This window comes from Juglans microcarpa x Juglans regia, chromosome 5D (genome assembly GCF_004785595.1).
Source record: "Juglans microcarpa x Juglans regia isolate MS1-56 chromosome 5D, Jm3101_v1.0, whole genome shotgun sequence".
Taxonomy (NCBI): domain Eukaryota; kingdom Viridiplantae; phylum Streptophyta; class Magnoliopsida; order Fagales; family Juglandaceae; genus Juglans; species Juglans microcarpa x Juglans regia.
In genome coordinates, this window is record NC_054602.1 from 10,439,578 (window position 1) to 10,463,427 (window position 23,850).

Below are 23,850 nucleotides of genomic sequence, written 5' to 3' on the forward strand. Positions count from 1 at the left end.
TCACCTCAATGGAGTTTGATTGCCAAGTGAGTGGTAAAATATTCCTCGCCATCCATATGAGACAACTACCTCATTTTTCAGCTCAAGCATTGCTTTTTCATTCAAAACTCTCCATTTTTTTTTTCGGGAAGAGTGCTGCTAGGATACCGTCAAACAGTGACCGTTGAATTTATCTCAAGGTAAATTTTTTTTTTAATTTTTTTAATTTTTTTATTCATATATTTTTAATATTTTAAAAATATTTTTAAAAAAATATAAAAAAAATATCAATATATTAATAATTACTTCCTTAATCAATAAGTAAAAGGAAAAAAAATATATATAAAAAAAAAAACTAAATACACGAGCGATCAAAATGAGACATTATTTAGAAGCATAGTAGTATTATTCTTTTTTTAATAGGACCCTTCCTTCGATACACATGAGTTTCACGTGCCGCCATCCCCCTATGGATAATGATATCCATCAAAATTCATTATTTTCTCAATTTCTTCACCTTAGGAGGTGTCCTATAATTTGCCTGCCAAGAAGGCAAAACCAATGTTCTCTGCATATCCACTGTCTTAAGTGCTGCCCATTTCGGACACCATGGAGCCTCAATTACCTCAGGCAAACAACAATATATAAGTCTGCATCAGTAGTTGCAGCATGACACTAAACTTATTACTGCCCCATATATAAAACAAGAGAGCAAACCATTTTGATCCATTTCTTATTCTTGATTAATATTACTGGATAAGTTGTTATGGGGAAGTTGTTAGGATCCCCATCCTCGGAAGTAAATTTCTAGTTTCAATAATAGTAGAGATAGTACAAAAGCATTTACAAAACCTAGATATAACATATACAATTGAAGCCCTGTCAGAATATTATAAAAATCAAAAAATTTTCTTTACAGCTCAAGTCCCATATTTCTGAATGAGATATGCTCGGATACCAATTGTAACGCCTCAATAGAAAGTCTAAGCTGCATGACCTATACTCTAAAAGAATTCATCAATAAAACAATTATATCTTTATTGAAACATTATAAAGAGCAAGAATTTCTCATACTCAAACAATATGAAATTTCATGCACCATCTACGTTTATCATTTATCAAAATCGGGTATCACACTAGGTTTAAAGTCTAAATTCCAATAGTTATTATCTCATAATCAAGCTCAAAGACTTACAATTGATTTTTTCACCTGTAGCCCCATCACCCAAAGAAGGCCATTTTCAAACATTCTTTGGACACGATTGACATGATCTAACATGCCATACCACGTCGCAAATTGGCTTTTGTGCAGTAGTTCGATCCCTTTCTATATATCCTTTATTTTTCTTGGGACAAACCTCTTTACAAAAAGACCCAGTTCTGAAAGAATGCAGTATGTTGCCATCCCATGGACAATCATTATAACAGACAAAATTTCTACCATTTTTCATCTATATAGTGATGGACCTGATTTATTTTGGCCGGGCATCATGCCTTCGTATTAGTTTCTGGGCAGGCAAAGCATGCAAATGGTGCTTTATCTTTATCTATGCTAATTATCTATACGTACCCTTTGTACATTGTTTGCTTGCAAATCTTCGACATAAATCTATAACGCAGGTTAAAGGCAGTAATGGCCACTTGTCTAGACCATCCCCAAAGTAATTCCATTCATCTTTTGTAGGCTCAGAACATGGGCTGGATGGCTCGAACTCTAGTAAGAGAGACTCGTTGGAGCGAAATTGTGGGTGTTGGGAAGTTGATAAGTACACTTTTATTCTATTTCCTACCTGCTTTTAGACTTTTGGAGATTTGTAAAAGTAGACGCATATATGGCTTTTGGAGGCCATATAAATAGCTAGTAAACACGATATTTATGAGATTCCCTCCCTACCTTTCACAAAGACGCAAAAGCATTCGGTTTGTCCATCTTTATAAAAGTTGGTGACACATTATGCATATTTTCTTTTTAATAAAATAGAACCTTTATTAAAAAATCATCACTAAGGCGTAGGAATAACCATATACAAACAAGCAAGACACTAGAACTTATTTACGTAAATGAGGCAATTCCAAGTAGTCCGTTCTCAAGAGACCCCGCAGCCTTCCAATACCAATATCATTTCCAACAATTTCCATGATGTTACTATTAGCACATTCATTTACCAAAAAATCAGCCACCATATTGACTTATCTATAGATGTGATAAATTCGGCAATTCAGCAATCGGAAAAGAGATTGAATTTTTTTCCCAAAAATCCTACATATATCGGAGATTACAAGCACCAGATGTGATCCATTCCACCACTACTAAATTTCTAACATCAAGTTGCTGCACCAATCTAAGTCCATCCAATAATGCACACCCTTCAACAACTGAATTAGTCGAGATACCGTAATAATGCGCAAATCCCGCCGAAGCACAACCACGATTGTCTCGTATAATACCACCACCTGTAGAAGGTCCTAGGTTTCCATTCGAACCATCATCCACATTAAGTTTCAACCATCCCCTCCTTGGCCTAGTCCATGCTATTGCTTTAGGAGGCATTACGGTAATAGGAGCAATAGGACAATTAAGCTTCGTAAGTATTCTTTCATCTCTAGACGACAACCTTGAAAAGCACTGAACCTATGGAGAGATATCCAGCAAATAATATTTGACCATCCGAGCCACCACTTCCCACTTCATGGCCTCATCCTCCATATGTGCTGCACACCTTGAACGCCAAAGTGCCCAAGAAATTAAAATGGAAATTATACCTCTACACAACCCAACTTGAGAAGTTCTTGATACCCGAAGCCACCAGACGTTCACCACACCCTGCCAAGTACGTAATTGAGGAAGTCTAATAGCAAATACAGCAGCAAAATAATCCCACACTTTACGTGCCATCTCTCCTTCACACAACACATGATCAATAGTTTCAACCTGAGGAGAAAAACAACAATTATATTTGGAAACTATTGGAATACCAATTTTTTGAATCAATGCATCCACAGGTAATGCTTCCTTCCGGGCTCTCCAACAAACAAATGACATTTTTTTTGGAACATGTTTTTGCCATAACCATTTCCTCCAAGAACAAATATTACCTCTCCTTCGGATGATATCCTATGCCGACTTGGTGCTAAAAATACTATCAAACTTCGGCACCTAGATGAATAGATCTCGTCTAGCTCTCAGCCTTACTTGAGAAGAAATAATTTTTGTAACAATTTCCACTGGTACCAATTCACAAAGCTTGTGCTCATCCCAACCATAATGAACAAGAACCACATTCAATTTCAGATTAGGACCATCCCTAACCTCTATTGAGTCTGCCAAAGAACCATCTTCCAAGCAATTATCAAACCAAAAATTTATCTTCCCACTCCGAACCAAATATTTGGAATTCCTAATCAACAACGGAAATACATCCATGATCCCTTTCCAGAACCTAGTACCCCTCTGAGTGCCCAAAACTAAAGCCGGATGACCATCGCCAACATATATTTTTCCTAAAAATTTCAACCCATAAAGAGTTTCCAACCAATAATTTCTAAGCAAATTTCATAAATAAAGAAGATTGAACTTCGGCGAGATCACTAATGCCCAAGCCACCCTCTTCCACCGGTAAACAAATTCAACTCCAAGCTACCCATTTTCTTTTCTTTGATTCATCCCTACTACCCCAACGAAAATTAGAGAAAATGGAAATCAAAACTTTATAGACCCCATTCGGAATATTTACCACCGATAAAATATGAATGGGCATACTACTAAGAACATGTTTGATAAGAGTTATTTTTCCCCTGAATATCAAAGTGTTACTCTTCCATCCCGAAAGTTTCTTCTGCACTTTAATAAGTAAAGGCTCAAATAATCGAGCTGTGAGTTGACCCACATGCAATGGAACTCCAAGGTAATTACAAGGCCACTTCCCCTCCACAAAACCTATAATCCAAAGCACCTCACTCTTCCTACCAAGAGGAAAATTATTAGAGAAGAACATAGAAGATTTGGTAGGACTTACAAGCTGACCCGATATAGCTTCATAAATGTTTTCATGATCTATCGAATTGATCTTTTTCCACCATTAGCACCCCGCCCCCCACTCCGCCTCCCCTAATATAAAAAATTAAATATTAATTTTAATATAAATATTTATTAAATAAATATATTGTATATAAATATATACAACTTGTTGAAAACTTGAAGTTGTATTCAAGTTATTAGATATAGCAAGTCTCACATTATTTAAGTATGACTATTGTATTACATTAGTCTCTTATATAAATGTTGGCGTAGCAGGTCAAGGCATTATAAAATTCAACTCTAATGAGTTTAAATTCTTTTTGTATTCATAAATTTTAATATAATTTAAATTCTATTATAATTTAGGTCTCAAAAAGTTTTTAGACCAAAAAATAATTTTTAGACCTAATGGATTGTGGCTTAGGCGGGGGCGGTAGATTGGGGGGGCCCGCCTCCAGGGGGAGGGTGTAGGGACCTCGGTCAAGTCCCTAAATATTAAGGATTTGCTAGTTTGCTTTGCCTCGTGATGACCAAATGTCTCTCGCCAACTTGCTTGACTTTGAACGAATTATGGCAATGGAGGGTCCCTAGGTTGATGGAGGTATGGTGTTTAGTGATGGAATTGATTATGATAATGATGAGTTGGGGTGATCTAAGTGATGAATTTGTGTGTTTGATGCAGTGTGGCATGACTTGATGATCCTTGGTGTTGGCGCTACTTAGGTGATGATTAGGGTTAGTATGGTGAAGTGAGGCTGGGGTTTGGATGGTGGCTAAGGGGAATTTCGAAATTGGAGGGGATGGATTAGGGCTAGAGTCTTTTGGCTAGGGCAAGAAAAGATGAGAATTAGGGTTTGTTTTGGTCTAGGGTAATTCCTAAAATTTAGAGGATTTGGAGATGGAATATAGGGCTTGGATGATGGATAAAGTGGCTAGAGCTTGATCCTAAATGATAAGATGGACGAGAGTTGTTAGGATTTGAAGTTTGAACAAGGGTAAGGGGTGTATTTTGAATTTTGAGAGATTGGAAGATGGATTAGGGTTTTAACTAGGTCAAGAGATGATCCTAAAATATAGGAATTGTAAAGAGAGGCTAGGATTAGGATTCCTAAAATTTAGGAAATCCTTATGAAATGCTAGGGTTTCGGCAAAGGCACTTTGGATGGATAGAGGCTATGTTTTAGGAATGGTTTGTAGGGAATCAAAGGATATGAAATATGAAGCTTGGGTATGTTTGGTGTATGAGAAAATGCAGGAAAATATATGAACAAACAATGGATAATTTGATAGTTGGGTAGTGAATGAGAAATATTCATAAGATTGATAAAAGGAATCAACACTTATTCACGAATTGCAAGATGATGAAACATAAGAAAGATAAATAGATAGATAAAGGAATCAATACATTCACGAATTGTAAGGTGATGAAAAATAATCAAAAGATAGATAAATAGAACAACACCTATTCACGAATTGCAAGATGATGTTCCTCTCATTGGGATTCACGAATTGCACCCAAGTAGCCCAAGTGCAAAGGCACCAAAAGTGATCTCAAGAACAAACAAACTGTCCACAAAGAAATTTGCTAAAAGATGTAAATGAAAAGGGTTCTATTTAAAGCAATAACATAAGTGGGAAACTCTAAAAGGCCCCCTTGTAAAGTAAGTCTTGGATGGGCCCCATGATGGCCCGTGGCATATGTTGGCCCTTGGTGGCCTAGGCTGGCTCATGGCATGGGCCATGGGCATGGTTGTCATAGCTGCTGGTGTGGGGCTGGCATGGCCCAGGCATGGGCCTAGGCGCTGGCCTATCTACTGGGCTACACGTAGTGCCTGGCTGGCATGGAGCTATGTTGCTGCTAGTGGGCTGGCATGGCTTGTCAGCGACAGATTCGAAGCATGGGTCGTGAGGCTGTTCAGCCTTGTCAATGACAGTGTCAAGCCATCAGCCATGGGCCCATCAAGCCTTGTCATGGCATGGTTGTCAGCTTGGCTGTGGGGCCACTAAACTTGGGATTTTGACAAAAGGGCCCACCCCACTCGACACCATATGGGTATCACCCTTCACTTGTTCTCCCCCTCTTTCTCTCTCTCTCTCTCTCTCTCTCTCTCTCTCCTTAAGCCATCGCACTGGGCTGGTTTGTTTTCAGATATGAGATGAGATGAGATAAGATTAAAGTTAAAACGTTGAATAAAATATTGTTAGAATATATTTTTTAATATTATTTTTGTTTTGGGATTTGAAAAAGTTGAATTATTTATTTTATTTTGTATGGGGATTTGAGAAAGTTGTAATGATGAGGTGAGATGAGATATTTTCTGAAAACAAACAATACCTTAGTTCTCTCTCTCAAGCCCAAAACAAGAGCTTCTCACCCATCTCTCTCTCTCTCTCTCTCACCTCAAGCCTACTCGGTTGCTCTAAACATCAGTATTTTCATCCAAAGATGGAACTAGGGTGATATATCGAATTGGTTCAATGTAGATCTGGAGCCAATTGTACACCATGGAAGACCTGTGTTAAAAGTAATAAAAACAAAAAAGAAGCTACGAACCTAGCTTATAAGAAACTAAAAGATCCCCAAGCCCATTAACGAACATCAATATTTCAACTATGCTTCCAACAACATATTAACAACTGCCCAGCAAGAAAAAAAAAAGGGTGGAAAATTATTAATCGAAGTGGGAAATCATATTCTTATTTAATGCGCGAGATCTACCCTATTTAAAAAAAAAAAAAAAATTTAAGAGATCAAACAAGAAAGGGAAAGAGATCTAAGAAGGGAAATAGACACTTTAGAAAGTAGAATATCATTAATAGGAATCTTGGGGAATGAAGAGTAAAGTTTTGAATACTGTACCGGAGGTCGTACCGGTCAAGGCACTAGAACAAAATATTTCGGTACCGGTACGGTTTTGTGTACCGTTTCAGAATAATATTTCGGTACCGATATCGTTTCAATACCAGTACCGTTTCGAAATAGTTCTTACATGGATAAATTATATATATATATATATATATATATATATACAAGCATTAACTGTATTCCAAAATCTAAAATAACAACAAAATAAGTCATAAACTCCATACTTCTCAATACAAATCTTAAGTTTTAAGTTACAACTAACATAAACACCAATATTATCATGATAAAATCATTAACGTCACCACCGTCATCAAAAATCACTCACCCTCATCAAAAAGACAATAAGGATCAGGATTCGACATGTTAATCAAAATATTTTCATCAATGTCACCACCGTCATCAACATCAACACCAACATTATCATCGTCTTCCTCATTTAGTGAGGCTAATGGCTCCTCAATACTTGCCCAATCCAAATTTTCTTCATCAAGAAGCTCAGATTCTTCACTCACTCATTCTTCCATCAAGTCGATGTTTTCAAGATTGATGGGATCTAAAGCATCTCTTCCTTTTTTATGCTCCTGTCAAAATAAAATCAAATATAAGTGAAAATATTAGTATTAAAAAAATTTACCTCTCTTGCAGCTTCAAATTATAACGAACAAATACTAAGTCATTCAAACGTTTATGCACTGACCTATTTCTCTTCTTCAAATGAATAAAATCAAATGTGCACCAGTTTCTCTCACATCCAGTTGCACTACAAAATTGACTTAACATTCGAACAGCAAACCTTTGAAGCGTTAGAACCTCGCAACCAAATTGGATTCACCATGCAACTATAACAATAATGCAATTATAAATTATTAATTAAATACAAGTAAAAATAAAATAAGATAAAATTTAAAGTACAAAGTCACACTATTTAACAAATGATATTGATAAACAATAATACCTGGATTAATCTTATCATATTGGCAGATGGCTAAAGAATTTCCAAACTCACCTTCTGCATTCTTATACAAGTCAAGTGAAGCCTCTTACAATATCATTTTTATTTTTAAAGCTGGGGCTATAGTAAATTTCAGGGTTAAGAAAACAACCCGCTATATGTAATGGACTATGAAGTTGCTTATCCTATCTAGAATCAATGATCCTGGTGAATGGACTGAATACACTAACTTTGTTATTGCATCTTGCTTTTATGTTCTCTTTGTCTCTTTCCATTGCATCATACAAATATCCCATAGCAGGCTTTTCATCACCGTCAACAAGTCGTAGAATACGAACTAAAGGCTCACTAACTTTAACAATAAATTGGCATTGAGTCCAAAACTCTTTATCTTCTAAAACGATCCCAGCTATCTCCTTCCCTATGTTGCTCTTAGAATGACTTGATGCAATCCATTTATTACAAGTAAACATTTGTCTGAGTTCTTTCTTAAACAAGAGCAAGCATTGAATACTTAAAAAAATTATCGCAAACCTTGTAATTGCAGAACGACACAAATCTTGACCTTTGGTAAAGTCTTTTCTCATCAATGCCAAAACCCAACCATGGTTATAAATGAACTTTATTATCATTTTTGCCTTTTTTATAATATCATCAAAAAGGAAAAAATATCTTGGATCAGAAATTTTTTTCCAACATATTCTTCTTTAATGCGCAAGATCTACCCAATTTTTTATTTTTTTAATGTAGGAGATCAAACAAGAAAGGGAAATAGATCTAAGAAGGAAAATAGATACTTTAGAAAGTAGAACATCATTAATAGGAACCTTGGGGAATGGAGATTGGAGAGTAGTGGCTGAGAAGAACAATCGCATTGGCAGGGAGGATAGGAATAGGAGGAGGAGTGGCTGACAACGGCTAAGCCCTCCATGAAGTGCCACTAGAGAGGTGGCCCAAGTATGTAACCCCCCAGTATTTTTGAACCGGCATGGAGATCAATTGAGGGGAGAGAGAGGGAGAGTGTCTGATGGGTGAGAGAAAGTGAGAGCTTGAGGAGAGAAAAGGACGAAAATCACATAGTTAGCTTGAGGGGAGAGAGAGAGAGAGAGAGAGCGACAGGGTGGGGAGACGTATGAGACAGCTTACCTACAATCAGTTCCATTTTTCCTTGATAGAATTCTTGTGTCATAATTAAAGGCAATTGAGAACCAAGTGTTTGTGTAAATGTCTCACACACTCTGAGAACATGCATCATGCATGAGTCTTCCATTATATGTTGAATATGTACATAGCTTAGTAAGGAAACTACAAGCTGTATTGTAACGTTACAGAGGAACTATTAACGGGATATGGGGCAATACAAATAGAGGATTTAGGTCTCGGTTGCCATATATGGCTTTGTAGCTGTTGGGTCTTTGTGTGGCTAGATTGCCATATCTGGCTTTGTAGCCGTTGGGTCTTCAGTGGTCTGGTGTCTTGTGTAAGTGTCTTCAATAATAATATTATTAGATGGTGTAAATTTCCACTTAACAACTTATCCAGTTTGAAGTTTTTCCCATATGTATATGGTGCTGATCAAGGGAATTTGATGGCAATCGAGAAGTAAAAAAAAGTACATATAAATGAAGTAAAGAATTAAGTTGAAAGTTGAAACAAAGAGGGAGAACTTCAGCATACTGACAAATTCCAAATGGGATGTTGCAAGTCATGAGGGATAAGAGGTGTGGATCGATATCGAAGTTGCAGTGCAGAGAAATGACATAGTCTTGGCGTTGGTGTCTTTTTTTCGAGAAATCATGGTTTGCTGAGTTGGGTCATGCAGTGGTGAGGCCGTTAGGTGAGGTTTTGTGGCTTTTGTGTATGAAATGGCCCATGGTTCCGATTCTTCTATTGTTATTTTTCTTACATATCTTCTTTGTAGTCAAAGAAAACAAAAAAGGAAATAAATGGATAACACATTGAAAACTTAATTACATGAAATGGAGTGTAGATTGCAATTAAAATTCAGGATATCTACTCTGATATATTGTGAAACCAACACTTCATTGTCAAATATATATATATATATGTCATATCTTCATTATCATCTAACTAAGATTCAATTTCATTCTAAATCATTTGAACATTTACTGCAAGCAGTCAAGTAAGATTATTTTCCAAACTCCTCACATGTTCAGTATTCTAGTTCATACCATGTGAAAAATCGTCATATATCTCAAAAATAACTCGCACCTTGCTTGAAATCTCGGTCCAACGATCACCTTGCTTCCCTACCAAATAACTCACACAAGTTTGAAACCTGTGTGACTTTTGGCATTTTATTTGCCAAGAATTGTGCCTTTGTGCTCCAGGCGCTATGCCCTTTCACTGGTTGCAACCCTTTGCGCATGAGCGCATTGGTGCTAAGCCACATGCCAGGGTCTAAGTGGAGCAGGCTCTCCATAAATCAACAAAAATCCCTCCTTTGAAGGAGGTGTGGCTCAAACCCATCCCCATGAAAATATTTATAACAAAAAATATTTTATTTATTTTTGAGTATGTTTGGATGTTATCTAAACAATCTCAAACATCCATACGGAACCTTTTTGCCTACAAGGGTCGACATCATTGTCGGTCATGATCACATGCTTGGGTGGCCCAGAACCTGTTATGGCTGGGAAAGAAACCCTAGTCTTTAGGGTCTTTGTCTTAAGCACGTGGGCTTGGTCAAAGAAGAGGGCCCATTAAGTTAGCTATTTTACTTGTTGCAATTAGTCCATTTGAGTTGTTATGTTGACTGGGCCACGTTGGCTTAGTGCGTCAGTTTAAGTCCATTTATATTTTCATGGTCAGTTATTTAGCCATGGGTCAATTATGTAGTGGAGTCTGTTGCGTCCGTTGGTCATCACTTGACCAAGTCTACCTGTAATTGCTTTAAGTACCTTTCAGTGCTTCAATAATGGATTATCCAGTTTCTATAATAATTTGTGTTACAAATTGGAGGTTCAGGCCCCTCAAAGTGCCTATAGAAATTATATAGTGAATTTTAGATACTCTAACAGTGGTATCACAGCCGCATTCCTGCGACATGACTGAGGGTACACGCCATGCTTAATTGGCGGAAGCAGTGTCCATGCTGAAAGGAGAAACCGTGCACTTACGTGAAGAACAAGACCAAACAAAACATATGTTGGAAGCAGTGTTACAACAACTAAATAATTTGACAACTTCATATGAACAGTTAGCAGCAATAGCAGGTAATCCACCAAGAAGAAATCAGGTAAGTAATAATCCTTTATTTGAAGGGAGTGGGGGTATTCAGGCTAGAATCTTAAGGTTGGATTTTCCAAAATTCAATGGGTCTGAACCCATGGAATGGATCTAAAAAGCACAACAATTTTTTGTTTATTTTAATACTTCTGAGGACCAAAAACTCCAGATAGTCTTTTTCCATATGGAAGGAAAGACACTTTCTTAGTATTGTTGGTTAATGGGTTCAGGACCTATTGGTGGGTGGGAAGAGTTTGTCTGCACTTAAAGTGCGTTTTGGACCCTCAACATATGAGGACCCAGTAGGGCTGTTCACTAAGTTGAAACAAACTGCTACTGTTGAAGAATATCAAACTGAATTTGAGTACCTATCTAATAAAATCAGTGGATTATCGGAGGAATTCCGTATTAGCACTTTTATAAGTGGGTTAAGGGATGATTTGAAGATAATGGTGACCATGCTTAAGCCTAACACAATTTCAGCTGCTTTTGGGTTAGCAAAATTGTAGGAGAAAGAGGTGGCTAGAAGAAAAGGAGGAACCAGCAGAAACCAAACTCCAACCCAAACCATTTTTCCCTATATGCCAAAATTACCTGCACCTGCACCACTGATGAGATTACCACCACCACCTAGACCTGAATTAGAAACAACCCCACTACCTACAACCCAAACTGAAAACCCACATTTCCCATAAAAAAAATATCGCCTGCCCAAATGCAAGAAAAAAGAGAGAATGAGCTTTGTTACTACTGTGACGAAAAATTCAATTTTAATCACAAGTGTAGCAGGCCTAGGATTTTTCTGTTGGAAGGATTAGAAGAGGAAGAAGAGGAGGAAGCTGAAACCAGTGAAGGAAAGTTGGCCTTAATTCAATTAGATGAACCTGCTAAGGAAGAAAAGGAGTTAGGGGAGTTGCTAGGCATTTCACTACATGCCATGGCAGGTTCTCTATCACCTAAGACCATGAGGGTTGAAGGTTTTATTAGTCATCAAAGGTTTTAATTCTTGTTGACACAGGAAGCATGCATAGTTTTGTGGATTCATATGTAGCAAGGAGATCAAAGTTGCCAGTGGGAGAGAGCCAGTTGACAGTCAAAGTGGCTAATGGAGATAGCCTTCCTTGCCAAGGTTACCGTAGGGCAGTTCCTATCCAACTACAGAATTTAAGGGTTAAAGCTAATTTTTATTTATTGACTTTGGGAGGTTGTGATGTGGTGTTAGGGGTCGATTGGCTAAAAGGTCTCGGGTCCATCTTGTGTAATTTTACTGACTTAACTATGCAGTTTAATTTCAGGGGAAGTGAATGTAAATTGCAAGGGCTGCAACCACCCCGAGAATCTTTAGAAGAAGAGGAACACATTCCTAAATTAAAAAAATGGGTTGGTAAAGGACTTTGGCTGCATTTAATCAGAGGGGAAGTGAGGACAACAGAAGAAGTCAGTATACCAGCAGTGTCAAAAATAGTGAAGGATTTTGAAGCTGTGTTTTCAAAGCCCCATGGTCTACCTCCACCTCGGAGTCATGACCATAAAATTGTTTTGCAAGAGGACTCAAAACCAACATGTGTTTGGCCTTATAGATATCCATATTACCAGAAAGCAGAAATTGAAAGACTGGTGGCGAAGATGTTGAGAAGTGGAATTATAAGAGGGAGTCAAAGTCCCTATTCATCCTCTGTGCTACTGGTTAGGAAGGCAAATGGGAGTTGGCGAATGTGTGTAGACTATCGTGCCCTCAATAAAAATACGGTAAAAGATAAGTACATTATCCCTAACATTGAGAAGCTATTGGATGAACTTTATGGGGTTGAAATTTTTTCTAAATTGGACTTGCATTCTTGTTACCATCAAATCAGAATGTATGAAGGGGATATATCCAAAACAACCTTTAGGACCCATGAGGGTCACTATGAGTTTTTGGTAATGCCCTTTAGACTTACCAATGCCCCTCCACAGTCCAATGATTGATGAATGAGATATTCCAACCCTATTTAAGAAAGTTTGTTTTGGTTTTTTTTTTATGACATATTAGTTTACGGCAAGTCATTGGAAGACCATTTACAACATTTGCAGATTGTATTAGATACATTAAGATCTCATCAGTTGTTTGCAAAACAGTCAAAGTGTGTATTTGGTTGTAGTGAGGTGGAATATCTTGGTCATTTAATCTCTAAAGATGGTGTTAAAGCCGACCCCCACAAGATTACAGCAATGTAGAGTTGGCCACTGTCCAGAAATTTGAAGGCTTTAAGGAGATTTTTGGGTCTCACAGGGTATTACAAGAAGTTTGTGTAAGGTTATGATGCTATAGCAACACCCCTAATAGCTCTACTCAAGAAGAACTCCTTTGTGTAGTCTGACAAGGCTCAAGCAGCCTTTGACAAATTGAAAGAAGCCATGGTTAGCCCTCCAGTTTTAAAATTACTTATTTTACTAAGGATTTTGTGGTGGAATATGATGCCTCAGGTGAAGGGTTAGGAGATGTGTTAATGCAAGAAGGTAGGCTGATTGCTTATCTAAGTCAAGGTTTAAAGGGGAAAAGTCTTATGCTATCTACTTATGAGAATGAGTTGTTAGCCTTGGTGATGGCCATAAGAAAATTGAGACATTATTTGGTTGGTCAACATTTCAAGGTCCGTACTGATCAACAGGCCTTGAAATACCTTTTGGAGCAAAGGGTGGGCACCTCTGCCAAACAGAAATGGGTATCCAAGTTGCTGAGCTATGATTTTCGGTAGAGTACAAAAGTGGGAAAACCAATAAGGTGGCAGATGCCCAATCTCGGCTACCTTATACAGGAAAACCAGAACCAACAACCAACCAAAACACCATACCAGAATCCAATTCATCCTCCCAAACAGAACACAAACAGCCTTTCCTCCATAACACACAAATCAATCACTCATACTTACAAGCCATAAGCCTCATGCAAACCCAATGGATAGGAGAGTTAAAAAATACTTACCACCAAGATTCCCAGTTGCAGGAGCTATTGAGCAACTACCATAAGGGAATCTTGGACCAAACTCAGTACCAAGTCCGTAATGACTTACTCTTTTACAAAGGCAGGTTACATTTGGGGAACTTGGTGTCGTTCTAACAAGAGATCCTGCAGCAGTCCCATTACAGTTCGTTAGGAGGCCGCACGGGAGTATATAAAACATATGCTCGATTAAAAAAAGAATTTTATTGGTCTGGTATGAGGAGGAATGTTCGAGCCTTCATACGAGCTTGTGATACATGCCAAAGAAATAAGGTGGAAACAATACAACCCGCAGGCTTGCTCCAGCCGTTGCCAATACCCACTAGGAATTGGCAAGATATAAGCATGGATTTCATTGAAGGGTTGCCACCTTCAGGTGGACACACAGTGATCATGGTGGTGATAGACAGATTGAGCAAATATGCTCACTTCATGTCTCTTTCACATCCATATACAGCAGTGATAGTAGCACATATTTTTCTAGACAATGTATTTAAATTGCATGGTTTTCCACTAATCATTGTCAATGATAGGGACCCAATCTTTACAAGCCAGTTTTGGAGAGAACTTTTCAAATTTAGTGGCACTGAACTTCTACTGAGTTCAACTTACCACTCTCAAATTGACGGCCAAACAGAGGTGATGAATAAAATACTAGAGGGCTATCTGAGGTGCTTTTCAAGAGACAGACCACGAGACTGGTCACAATGGTTAACTCTGGTTGAGTATGCTTACAATACATCAGAGCATACCTCAATTAGGGTTTCACCATATGAAGCAGTCTACGGGCAGCCACCCCCAAGAATGTTGCCGTATGAAGTAGGATCTACGAGGGTTCAAACCGTGGATGAGAAACTTAGAAACAGAAAGCTTATCAACAAACTAGTCCAAGATAATTTAAAGGAAGCACAAGCCAAGATGAAGTTATATGCAGATTTAAAAAGATCTGATAGGGAGTTTCAAGTAGGAGACAGAGTTTATCTAAGGTTACGACCTTACCGACAAATGTTCGTGGTCCTGCGAAGGAACCTCAAGTTATTACCAAGATATTATGGGCCATACACGATAGTTCAAAAAATAGGGAAAGTTGCATACAAGTTAAATCTACCCTATTTTTCATGTTTCTTACCTAAAGAAAAGGGTTGGAGAACACATAGAACCACTTACCGAGCTGCCAAGAGTAACAATGGAGGGAACCCAAGAGCCCGAGCCCGAGCCCGAGCCCGGACTGATTTTAGATCGAAGGTTGCTCAAGAAAGAAAGAAAGGCAGGTGTAGAGATGTTGGTACAATGGAAAGGGATGGCCAGAGAAGATGCTACATGGGTGGACTACGAAGAGCTCAAACGGCGCTTTCCCAACCTTGAGGACAAGGCTTGCTGAAGAAAAATGATATGTTACGGTTGGAAAAGAAACCCTAGTCTTTAGGGTCTTTGTCTTAAGCACGTGAGCTTAGTCAAAGAAGAGGGCCCATTAAGTTAGTTACTTTACTTGTTGCAGTTAGTCCATTTGAGTTGTTATGTTTATTGGGCCACGTTGGTATAGTGCGTCAGTTTAAGTCTATTTATATTTTCATGGTCAGTTATTTAGCCATGGGTCAATTATGTAGTAGAGTCTGTTGCGTCCGTTGATCATCACTTGACCAAGTCTACCTGCAATTGCTTTAAGTACCTTTCAGTGCTTCAGTAATGGATTATCCAGTTTCTATAATAATGTGTGTTACAAATTGGAGATTCAGGCCTCTCGAAGTGCCTATAAAAATTACATAGTGAATTTTAGATACTCTAACAGAACCTACAAGGCCGTCCCAGCTTCTTCTTCTTCTATTTTTTTTTTTTTTTTTTTTTTAATGTTATGTGTTGTTATTATTATTATAATTGAAGAGGTAAGAAAAACTAGAAAATACTGAAATTGTTTTTTAGAAAATACTGAGATGATGATCGAAAAAATTTCTGAATAAGATCATATTTTGTTTATATATATATATATATATATATATAGTAATGAAGTTGCGCGTGAAAATTAAGTTCGGCTTAAACCGTTGGCTGCGATGCAACACATGCATGCACTAATTCATGTAAATATGCACGTACGATGCACTAAGCTAATATATTTTATATCATAATTAATAGTAGTATTTTTTATTTATAAGCTAATATATATATCTGATAATAATGAGATCAGAAAATTAGGAATTAACGAAGAGAGATATAAAAAATCTTTCTCAGGATTAAACATATCATATCTCACTGATCAAGTACTGCCCAATGGATAAAGAAAACATACATGCGAAATTAATGAATGTGCATTAAAAAACTCTCTTAGAAACATCTCTCGGCTCTCTATCTGTGCGCGTCTGATGGCATGCACGCAAGTATCTATATTTTATGGTCTTGATGTTAGCTTTCTTTCATCACTTCTACACTGATAATCTCGGTATGCCCAACCTTCTTATTCAGACTTGTAGCCAACTTTACAGCATCAACTCCATTCCCAATCACCTCCACTCTATCTTTCTCCGCTCCTAAGCCCAAAAAATCCACGCCTACATGCATTGCAAATCACTTATACATAATCTGATTCTAGACTCCAACATGAGTACATGACACACACACACATACATATGCATGGTTTTGACATCTTTACCAAGTAATAACATGAGTGTTATATATATATATATATATATATATATATATATATATATATATATGGAGATCAATACGTAAAATCATTAATATTCAAAGGTTATTTTGAACGCGAGAATTAAGCTGTATATATTAATCATCGATCGTAGTACTTGTACTAACCATCTATAGAAGCTGCGACCTTGAGTGCCTTAGTCTGACATTTTTCGCGATTCATCTGCACCTTAACCACAATCTTTTGCTGCAAATTTAACGTCCATGGAGAAAGAGGTCGTCAGAATATGTATATATATATATATAATGATCCCAAAATTAAAGAACGAAAAATATGATCAATATCATGTGATTGCAAGTAATACCTTCATGAGGTTAGCGATTCTATTGTCTGTCGTCTTCAAGAGCCAAGAAAATAGACAGGACTTCTATATATAGAGAAAACGAATTAAGACGAAAGAAAGCCCCGGGCCGCGTTTTATCAATGGAAACGTACTAACCATTGAGAAAAGACTTCCTGTGGGAATATTGATAGAAAAAGTCAGAAAAAGCTAGCCAGAAGCGTTTCCTGGAAGATTCCTGATTAAATTAAGTCACGTGACCGGTGTTTCCCATCACTTTAGTCTTTTGATTTTGGTCTTCGGATCGTACGTAAGTAAAGTCAAGCTTCCAATTATATAATCGATGATCGATCCGTGTCAACAACGCTGCTAGCTGGCCAGCTCATGAATCATGGATCAACCGTAGGAGTAGGATCAGGATTTTCCAATAAATAATATTAAGGCCAGATCACTTATTCAGAAATATCGGGGCCCTTGAAAATTTACCGGACTAATATTCCAATTATCAAAAGAAATTATCAAAGCGTGGGTCCAAATTAGAATTTAATCTAATTCAACAGTTAGTAGCGTTGATGCATGAAAAATTGCACAACAAGCTAGAATGGGAGAAAAGTCATTCTCAGCCCGTTAAGATGATTCGGGCCTTGATAGGTATTGTTTAGAGCTTCCAGCAGTGGTGTGGTGTAGTGTGGTTGTACAATGTCGATGCGTACGCACATCCATAGCGGTGAATGAAAAATAAGTACAGAGAAAATAGAAAGAAAGGGACACACAAATTTACATGATTCGACATGTTGCCTATGTCCACAAGCGTTTGGGGAGGAAAAATCTATTATAATATGCTTGTTTACATTCCCTCATAGCCTCTCATTTCTTACTATACAATGGGAGCAGAAAATCTATTTGCTGTAGAAGATGTTCTCTCTAGAGCTCTCCCTCCAGAGGTTGGAGAAGAAATAAAAAAAGAAGCCCGTTTGAAGTCATTTGGACCTCTCTTTTTATCTGATTATCTTCTTGCGTGTAACTCGATAGTGGTGAGAGATGTCCACTTTGTGGGTCTAACCCCCTCTCCCTTTCCCACTTTCTCTCAACACCCTCACCCCTTGTCCAGTCTTGTCCCCTCACCCTCTCTCTTATTCTATCTCTTAGTGGTGGCCTGGTAAGCTGGGTCTAGTGTATTTACACCCTCACAAGTAGGGCATGCATACATGAGGGGACATCGTTGGAAATATAAGTGATCTAGGTTAATCGACTATATAAGTATCCATATATATATATATATATATATATATATATGACTATTTCTAACAACCATTAACGTGCAAGAAATTATTATTAATATATATATTTATATGACTATTTCTCGATGTTTTGATGACTTCTTTGAATTGACTTGGCATATTTCTAAACGAAGACTTGCATGGTAAGTTGCATGCATGCGTTTATAATATTCTAACAGCCATTAAAGTACAACAAATTATTATTAATATAATTACATGCATGTATCCAATTACAAGCAGATCGTATATGCAAATTAACATGGGATTAACAAGATACTTGTTTCCAAAAATAACTTTTCTGCTCTGCTAGGGTTTTGATCTCTTGCTAGGTTTCTCGCACGTTGCTTGCATGGCGGCCGTTGCGCCAGCCTCTGCAGGCCCGTCCAGATCGTATGTTGATCTTGTCCCACAGTGCCACAACCGCTACCGGAGATTGACGTTGCTTTCCGGCCACCAAAACTGATTGATGGTGAGCTTTGTTTCATGTTTTCGGTAGATGAAATTGAAAGAACAGCTTTGCCATTCCATTACTCGCTGGTGCTGAAGTTCCTTAGACCAAGGCCTTCTCTTGATGCCATTAGAGCTTATATCCGCATGAGATGGGGATTGTTTTCTATCCCAGTGGTTTCGATGATGCAAAAGGTGAGAAACGTATTTATAAGAATGTCGAATGAGGGTGATTTCAATAAGGCTTTATCTAGGGAGTCTTGTGAGATTGAATGAGTGAGTTATAGGTCGTTTGCTTGGACTCCGGATTTTAATGAAGATTGTGAACCTTCATGCGTGCTTGTTTGGATTTTTTTGCCTAGACTACCACCAAACTTCTTCCATGAATCGGTTCTTAGGATGCTTACGGCGCCACTTGGACGGTTTATCCGTCAAGATAATCATACTCTTTGTGCAACAAGAACCAATGGTGCCCGTGTGTGCATTGAGATGGATGTTTCTAAAGATCCTATTCCTTATTTCTGGATAGGTAGATCGGGGTTAATGCGGAGTAGAAGACAAGAGGTAGTTTACGAGACCCTCCTTGCGTACTGCAAAAATTGTAAGGTTCAGGGCCATAATGTTCAGACTTGTAGAACTAGTCATGAGGATCAGAAAAAGAAAGGCACAAGCGGGCTGAAATGGGTTAAGAAAGGTGAGAAGACCGTGCAGGAACTGGTAGAAGTTATCCCAGAAAATAATCTAGAGTAGGGGGGCCAAGCACGTTGAAAGAGATCAAGGGTGGTATGGTGGAAGAGATGCTGGTGTCGGCTCAAGACCAATCTCACTTGCAAGATACGAGTTTGCAAATGGTGGATTATAAGGCATCTTTGGGTGATGGTGAATCTTGTGAAAATGAGGTGACGGTGATTGTGGAGAAGCAATGTTCTAGCAACCATGCAGTACTAGCATGTAACAAGTCTGTCGAGCGTGAGGATGCTTTGCACATGCAGCCACAAGAAGTTCATGTTCGTCAACACATGGTGCAAGGCATGAAGGGAGTCAATGAACCAGTCCAAGCGGTGGGTGAAACTGGGGTTAATGTGGATGATCAGTTGGTGAAATCTGGGTCCATAGGCCTCAAGGTCGGTGGGGTTGATGAAATTAATTTGGAGGAAATCAATCTGGATGAAGTACAATCAGAACATGAAATGGAGAGGGACATGATGAAGCACGACATGCAAAAAGATTATAGTACGGACTCAAAAAATTCTAAGCTTAATGATGGCAAGTTTCCGAAGAGGAGTTCCACTCGGGCGGTAATTCACCCTTCTAAGCTTAATCTATGATTAATCCAATTATATGTTGGAATATAAGGGGAGTGGGCACCTCTCAATTGAGTTATTCGCAAATACAAGCCTAGCATTATAGCCTTGACTGAGCCTTTTTTAAAGGAGGAGCATATCACTAGTTTCTTGAGAAACTTTAATTATGATTTTTTCAAGACGAATGAAGCACAAGAGGGTAAAATTTGGTTAAAGTTGATGAGAATGGACATGAATTTATTCTCACTGTTGTGTATGCAAAGTGTAGCCAACATGAGAGAAAAAATCTTTGGGAGGACTTGGAGGTGAGTGACAGCAATAATCTTCCATGGATGATTTGTGGTGATTTTAATATTATTAAAGATGATTCCGAGAGAAGAGGTGGACATCCTCGTCAATTTTCAGCGATGGAGGATTTTAATCTTTGTATTCAAAATTGTGGTCTGCTGGAGATGTGTTCCAAAGGACCAAGGATGACTTGGTGCAACGGCCAAGGCGGTTTGGCTCGAAGCTGGGCGAGATTAGATCATTGTTTTATTGATTCTAATTTTCTTAATTGTTTTTCGAATGTTTTTTTTCAAGTGTTGAGTCGAACAACCTCGGATCATGCTCCTTTGGTGATTCAAACGGGCGAAAACCCTTTCAGGTATGGGCCTAGTCCTTTTAGATTTCAGTTCATGTGGACTGATCATTTTGATTTTCTTCGTCTTGTGAAGGGGTGTGGAATCAAGAGTGCATTGGTCATGGTATGCAAAAATTGATTTTTAAATTGAAAAGAATTAAGGTGGCGTTAAGGGAGTGGAATAAAAATGTTTTTGGTAGAACTAATGTTATTATTCATGATTTAGATCAACGTATTGATAATTTGGAAAACAGTCTTCAAGTGTCTTTTAATTCTGAGGTTGAGAATGATCTTATGGTGTCCAAGTTGGAGCTTTCGACCTGGATGGGTAGAGAGGAAATGCGTCTCTCTCATATGGCTAATAAAAATTCGTTGAAAGATGGGGACCAAAATTTCAAATTGTTTCATGCCATCTTGAATGCTAAAAATCTCAATAGGGTTACCGATATGTGTTTGGTAGATGCTACCGCTTTAAATAATCCTGTTGAGATTCATAATGCCGCTATGGATTATTTTCATCAATTCTTAGGTCAAAGTAGAAATTGAGCTATACATTGCTTAAGTGATTTAATTTCTCCTATGATTTCTGATGATGATAATATGTTGGTTTGTAAAGTTCCATCTCTTGTTGAAACTAAGGATGCCCTTTTCACTATTCCTATTGAGAGTAGTCCTGGCCCTGACGGGTTTGGCTCTGATTTTTTTAGAACCTGTTGGGACTTAGTTAAGGAGGATTTATTGGAAGCCATATCTGAGTTTTTCCAAACTAAATCCCTCCCTAGGTTTTTCACTGCTTCATATATTGTCTTGATTCCTAAAGTGGAAAAGCCTAATGGTTTTGACAAATTCAGACCCATTAGTCTTTGTTCAGTTTTTTACTAGATATGTGCCAAGATTATTGTTGCCCGTCTAACTAACATGCTTGCTAAGATGATTTCTCAGGAGCAATGGGCTTTTCTTCCTCGTCACAGTATATTTGAAAATATCAGTTTAACTCAGGAGATGGTTCATTCTATCAATAAAAAAACTTGTGGGGGAAATGTGATGATTAAGTTGGATATGTCCAAGGCGTATGACAGAGTGGATTGGAACTTTCTTCTCCATGTTTTAGATGCATTTGGTTTTTCTGCTAATGTTTGTGAGTTAATTAAGTCTTGCATCTCTTCGTCGTGGTTTTCTATTATTATGAATGGCACACCTTTGGGTTTCTTTAAAGGAGAACGTGGTCTGAGACAAGGTGACCCTTTTTCGCCTTATTTATTTATTGTTATGCAAGAAGCTCTCTCTCGTCTTATTAAACAGTCTTGTGATAATAATAAGATTGGTTAGTTCACTCAGGCTAGAGGTACTCCCCTGGTATCCCATCTTATGTATGCTGATGATATTGTTATTTTTGCTAATGGTGGCCAGAGGTCTATGAGAGCTTTGATGCAGGTTTTGAAATGTTATGAAGGTTGATCGGGTCAAGTGCTCAATAAAGATAAGAGTGCCATTTATTTTTCTAAAAGTATCTCGCTTTCTAGGAAGGGAAACATTTTTCTTACTACTAGTTTTTCTGAAGGGGGCTTTACATTCAAATACTTGGGTGTGCCGATTGTTGTTGGTAGACTTAAGGTTTGTGATTTTGGTGATTTATTGGGCAAAGTTAAAAAGAAATTGCGGGTTGGAAAATGAAATTGCTTTCTGCGAGTGGTAGAACTATTCTTCTGCGTCATGTATTGTCTAGTATGGCTACACACCTCTTAGTTGTTTTACATGTTCCTACTGTTGTGATTAAGTTGCAAAACAAGCTTTTGAGTTCCTTCTTTTGGGGTGAATCTGATGGTAAAAATAGGCGAAAGTGGGTGGCTTGGAAGGAAATTTGCAGACCTATAGATGAGGGAGGTTTGGGGATTCGGGATTTCAGGGATATTCAAAGGGCACTCCATATGAAACTTGCTTGGCAGTTAATCTCGGGTCAGTCTTTATGGGCGAAGTTCTTTAAAGGTAAGTACATCAGGGGCAACCATTTATCTCTTCTAGCTCCTGATAAGGGGACGAGATTCTGGAAGTCTATTGTGAGAAGCATGAAAAGCATTTCGGATGTCCTTTCTAATTCTAAGTGGCTTGTGAGTGAGGGTAATATCTCATTTTGGTTTGATAACTGGGAAGAATGGGGCTTCTTAAAGATCAGTTCCCAGTGATTGGGAATCCTTTTTTGAAAATTAAAGAGTGTCGTATTGAGACTGGCTGTGATGTTCCTTAGAGTTTAGTTGGTCAGCAAAAAAGCAAATGATTTGTATCAATTTCTGGCAAGTCGGAAGGAGGGACAGGATGTTTTAATCTGGAAAAAAGATAATGATGGTAAATTTACTACTCAAAGTGCTTGGGATTGTATCAGGGTCCAGGCACCTTCTGTTCCTTGGGCACAATGGATTTGGCATAAAAACCTTCCTAAAAAATTCTCCATTCTGATGTGGAAGGCTTATAATAATTGTTTGAGTGTGGATGCTAAGGTTAAAATGGTTGGTATTCCTTTGGCCTCTAGATGTAATTGTTGCTCTTTGGGCCATATTGAGGATCTTAACCATGTGCTTTCCAATGGGGATTTTGCTCGTAAGATTTGGCGCTTGGCGTCAAATCATTTTGGTGTGCATATGGGTATTTTTAGAACTTGGCAGGATCAGGTCAATTATTAGTTTCGTCGCACTGGTAATGTGTCTCAAGTTAGAACTATCTTTGGTATTCTTCCTTGCATTGTCTCCTGGAAACTATAGGATCGGCGCTGCAAACCCAGGTATGAAGGTAAGCTTGAGACAGTGGCTTCAGTCTGGCATGTTATTAAGTTTTGGATTCGCAGAATTATGCAATTAATCGCCAAGGTGTTGAAACTCCCTATCAAGGATATTGATTTTTTAAATAGGTTGGATATTCCGGTTTTAGCTCCAAAACCAAAGAAGGTTTCTGTGGTTAAATGGATTAGGCCACAACAGAATTGAGTGAAACTCAACATAGATGGCAGTAGTCTGGGCAATCCTGGCCCATCTGGTGCTGGGAGTGTTATTTGGGATTTTGGTGGCAATTTGTGTACTCAGTTTTCTTGGGCCAGGGTTCTAATAATTTTGCTGAGATGAGAAGTTTGCTGGAAGGGGTTAGGAGGTGTTGTCAGCTTAGCTTTCATCGAGTTCATATT

The 23,850-nt window shown here is 38.1% G+C and overlaps 1 protein-coding gene across 1 annotated transcript; it reads right to left on the reverse strand.

Moving 5' to 3' along the window:
- Window positions 1–16,256: 16,256 nt before the first annotated feature.
- LOC121265585 (heavy metal-associated isoprenylated plant protein 41-like) lies at window positions 16,257–17,167 on the reverse strand. Its single transcript, XM_041169266.1, has 3 exons — window positions 17,050–17,167; window positions 16,853–16,931; window positions 16,257–16,590 (listed from the first exon to the last, which is right to left on the reverse strand). The coding sequence occupies exons 1-3, from the start codon at window positions 17,053–17,055 to the stop codon at window positions 16,445–16,447; spliced, it is 231 nt and encodes a 76-aa protein (XP_041025200.1). The 5' UTR covers window positions 17,056–17,167; the 3' UTR covers window positions 16,257–16,444.
- Window positions 17,168–23,850: the final 6,683 nt, after the last annotated feature.

Excerpts from the sequence above, each read along its gene's own strand:
- LOC121265585 (XM_041169266.1), bottom strand. Across the intron at positions 16,591-16,852 it reads GGTCGCAGCTTCTATAGATG|GCGTGGATTTTTTGGGCTTA; the intron begins GTTAGTACAAGT and ends CAATGCATGTAG.